Below are 4,648 nucleotides of genomic sequence, written 5' to 3' on the forward strand. Positions count from 1 at the left end.
ATTTTGTTTACTCTTAATGTATTTAAAGAAATCCTTACTGGTACTTTTTATATTTTCAGCCAACCTTTTCTCATACATCCTTTTGTATGTCTTAACTTCCTGTTTCACCAACTTTCTTGATCTTCTATAATCTTCTAAATCTCCTGTCATACCAGTCAATTTAAATTTCTAAAATTTATGATTCTTTTCTTTAATTTTATCTTTTATACTCTTTGTGAGCTAACCTGGTTTTTTTTTACTTGCAGCTACACTGTTCTTTCTATAAGGAATATGTTTACCTTGAATAGTTAACAAGTTTACACATCTGATCAGTGTCTCCAAATAACTCAGCTGTCCAATTCACAACAGATAATTCTTGTTGCATCCCTTCAAAATTTGTTTTTTTAATTTGTGACCAAAACATCATCATCATTCCTTATCTGCACATGCAGCAAAACATTGAACCTAATAGAGCAATGATAAATTGCACCCAGATGTTCCCAAATTTCCACCCTCTCGATCATTTCTATGTTTGAAGTTAACAATAAATACAAAATAGCATTGTTTCTAGTAGGTTCTTGAACAGTTTCCAAAATCCTTTCTCCCTCACGGTTTGACTCTAGCATTTCTTAATCTATGTGCCTGAAATTGAAATCACCCATAATTATGACTAAATTAACAGCTGAAATCTTAATCTCATTGTAAAGTTTCTCACTAATTTCATCATATCATCTGGTAATCTGTAACAAATTCCCAAATTATGTACATTACAAGCCCTCTATTTTAGTTAGCTTTGAAACTTGTGGGACTATGTAACTAGATGGATGCTTTAAATATTAAAAAAAGGTAAGAGAAATAAAACGTTGAAAGTGTTTATTCTCTTCTCCAGAGAACCATAATATAACTTAATGTTCAAGCATTTGAACTATATGCACGTAATAAATATTTATACATAAAACTACCTGAGTACATGTATACAGTGGTATAGGCCTATAAAGAAACCACTCTCCATATCCTCTGTCAAAGTTGAGGTTCAGAAGATGTACTAAAAGAAGTGTTTGTTTGTCTTAAATTTTCCACTTATCTTTATTTTGTTGTATAATAAGTACAGGAATATATTACACTGATGTGCCAAAAAATAATAAAAAACAAACATATGTATAGTGTATTATATATAAGTGTGCACATTTTTTTGCTACAGAAGTTTTACTTAAGAAATATCAGTTTAAATGGTCATACACCAAAACATACCTGCAGCAACTACAGGGTCTCTCATCAGCTCATGAGTTATTGGACAAAAGAACTCTTGTGGTAGATCCCCATGTTCTTGCCATGACAGCTGATGCTGCCAAAGAGGGTTTCTTAGAGCCTTTATGGCACGCAAAATTTTTTGACGATGACCCAAGGATTCTTTAAATAACAATAATAAAAAAACATTTACTTAATAAGGAATAGCATATTATTATATTTTTAAGTCTATTTATACCTGAAATGCAATGCTAGATCAAGTAAGTTAACTTTACAGACAAAGAGAGAGAATACAATTTTTATTATGCATGTATTAAACATACAAGTATAGATAATTTTTTACAAGTAATTTATACACCATTAATATATAAATCATTACAATAAGAAACAATGCAAAATCCATCAAAAATAAATTTGCCATCTAGAATCACTAACATTTTAGCAGTTAAATTGCATTAAAACTTGTCAAGTCAGTTCATATAATGTTACAAATCTTTCTCAATCATTAATAACAAGCTAGATCCTGTTGACTGTAGCACATGCCTACTTTAGAACAAAATGAGAGCCATGGAGAAAAGCTGGATCAGCATCATAGTCAACCAAGTGTCAAAAAATCTTCCATGCATACAAGTCACAAGAAATGTAAACAATTAAGTAATAAATCTGAAATGGCAAGAAAGGTGAATTATTTTGGAAAGTTTAATAAGTTTTGTATAAAAGGTGTTCTTCACTCTTTTATGTTCTCTTAAAAGTGGTTTGTGATTTGTTATGAATTTCTCGCAAAGCTACTCGAGGGCTATCTGCATTAGCTATCCCTAATTTAGCAGTGTAAAACTAGAGGGAAGGCAGCTAGTCATCACCACCCACTGCCAACTCTTGGGCTACTCTTTTACCAATGAATAGTGGGATTGACCGTCACGTAATAATGCCCTCATGGCTGAAAGGGCGAGCATGTTTGGTGGGATGGAGATTCGAACCCGTGACCTTCAGATTGGGATTTGAGCATCTTAAAAGTGATGGGGAATTTTTAATTTTTTGACAAAAAGTATACAATATTACATCTTTTTTCATGTTTCTTGACAAGTCAATTGAAAATAGTGCCCCACCAATAGGTTTAATCGAACCCATTTTAAGATGTAGATTTAAAAGAGAATAATGTGTGTGTCCTACTTTAGTGTATAAACAGTGAAATACTGAATTATCTGTAGTTTTAGGATGTTAAGCTTATTTTTACAGCTTGTTTTGAGATATATATACACACACAAATGTATATAAAATAACAAGTATATGTTGTATGAGTGTACATGAGTTTTCAAATTTTCCTCACTAATTTTGATAAAGTTCAAATGGTACTGGCAGATCTTGAAAGGAAAGTTCCATATAGTATAAATTATATTTTATACAAAAAGTTATGCTAAAATTCTAAAATAAAAATAACAATTAATAATAATAATTAGTCTATGATGAATACCCTCACTGTTAGTAGCATATATGGCAAGTCTCAGAAACTCTGCCAGATAAGTTTGGTTTCATCAATATATTTTCATATCATATTGTTTATTCTCTATTAACATCTTTCAGTTAGGTGTTCTTTTCTCTCTCAAATACTGATTTGTCTTTTAAGTACCTGAAAAATGTCACTTTTAGTAATTTTGAACAACATTTACTTAAAACCAATGTTACTTTTCTAACTGAGTGGAAAGTTAGAAACTGAAAATGTGAACTTCATGTTGGAAATTAACGTAAGAAAGAAATTTGGAAATGTGACTCAAATGTCAAAATAGCAAGAAAGTGTCATCATTATAGTGTTTGCAAAGGACAGGTTTAAAGTCACATCAGCAGTTTTCTAACCACATGCATTCACAGTAGCATAGAAAACTACTGGCTAACATTGGTCCCAATGGGGATTCCATCTATCTGGTCTTAAATGATGTCATTAAAGAGGAAATGGTTTAATTAGTTGGTTATAATGTTCCTCCACCTATATCGCTCACAGGTGCACATTGGCTCCTGATGATAGCATTATAAAGAGACAGTACTGTACTCTAGTTTTCAGTTCTTAGAAATAACATATAAACTTACCTACTTTCAAGAAGATCTGAAGACCTTCTTGAGTTAAATGAAGCAACTCTTGACCATCAATATTATTCTTCTTAAATGCATCTATGTGCTCTTTCAAATCTAAACGCTCTAGCCAGCTACTGACTTCACTGACTGACCAACGAACCACAGACCTTACACTTTGGTCAGATAGTGAGCACGAAGGTATTGTTTGTGTCTTCAGTCCTGCTTTTTTTGATTTTGCTTCTGGTCCTTGTTCTCCTAAAGACCAAAGGATCACAGTTTTATCATTGGATCCTGTAGCTAACAGAGTGGTGTCCAGTGAAAAGGCACAGCATGTCACATACCTGTTACAAAAGTTAGATGAATCATGGTAACTTACATAGATGTTGTCATATCTCTATTATAAAAATACAATACAGCGAAAAAAGTCAGTTTTATACAGCATAAGTACAAAGTATGCATATTAGTGAAAACACTATTTTATCCCACAACATGTGCTCATATGCCTACTAATAAGTAACACACACACACATATGATTATTGTACGGTATGAATTATCCTATATATTAAAGAATTATTTTACAAAAATACAATGAACAAGAATCTGCCTTACATAAAATGTCTCACTTAATTACAAAAAGTATACTAATACATAAAGTCCAGATGTGGTGGACTAGATGATGGCTTTAAGGGCTTATTGAAAATTGCCACCAAACTTATGAATGTAACAAACACCAACTTTATGTGTAAAACATACATTTACACATTACACTCGCATTTGTAATGATAAAGATTTCACTCTCAATAATTAAAAATACTGGATAAATAGTTTAAATGTAACATTTCAATATGAAATTTACACAACAATTTACAAAAAAATCATAACGTGAATGACAAAGTTATATATTCCAAGGACACATCACTATTTTCCCAAGATATTCATTCTTTAAACTCATAATTTCTTTCGCATTCTGCTGGAATTATTTTCATGATTTTCTGATAATTATCACCATACCTTATAAAATTTCAATTTTCTTAATTTTTTTCCCCTTTAGCATCAGGGGTACCCATATGAATCACTGTTGAGTAAATAGCCTTATGACAGTTGCATACAAACGGTACAGTAATTAAACTAAATTGTTATTACTGTGTATTTCATGTAAATTCATATTCAAGAGATCATGCAACTGTTCTTCTCAAAGGTTTATTTAACTCTCTCACTATGAGATCAGTTGAATCAACCAACTTTGTACTCGTTAGTTCCCATTCAATAACTTTTAATACATTTTGTTTATCTTCATAAAATTTGGCAGACTTTTAGTACACATTACAAGTCCCTTGTACACAAAAAATTAAA

General features: G+C 31.3%; 1 protein-coding gene across 1 annotated transcript in view; it reads right to left on the reverse strand.

Moving 5' to 3' along the window:
• The window catches only part of LOC106466858 (WD repeat, SAM and U-box domain-containing protein 1-like), a 30,894-nt gene that overhangs the window by 3,509 nt on the left and 22,737 nt on the right, over positions 1 to 4,648 (reverse strand). Inside the window, exons 9-10 of the mRNA XM_022394925.1 lie at positions 3,310 to 3,635; positions 1,231 to 1,389 (exon numbers count right to left, since the gene is read on the reverse strand). Coding sequence (XP_022250633.1) covers positions 1,231 to 1,389; positions 3,310 to 3,635 — 485 coding nt within the window. The remainder of the gene's footprint in view (positions 1 to 1,230; positions 1,390 to 3,309; positions 3,636 to 4,648) is intronic.

Source organism: Limulus polyphemus, unplaced genomic scaffold (genome assembly GCF_000517525.1).
Source record: "Limulus polyphemus unplaced genomic scaffold, Limulus_polyphemus-2.1.2 Scaffold2401, whole genome shotgun sequence".
In the NCBI taxonomy this organism is placed as follows: Eukaryota; Metazoa; Arthropoda; class Merostomata; order Xiphosura; family Limulidae; genus Limulus; species Limulus polyphemus.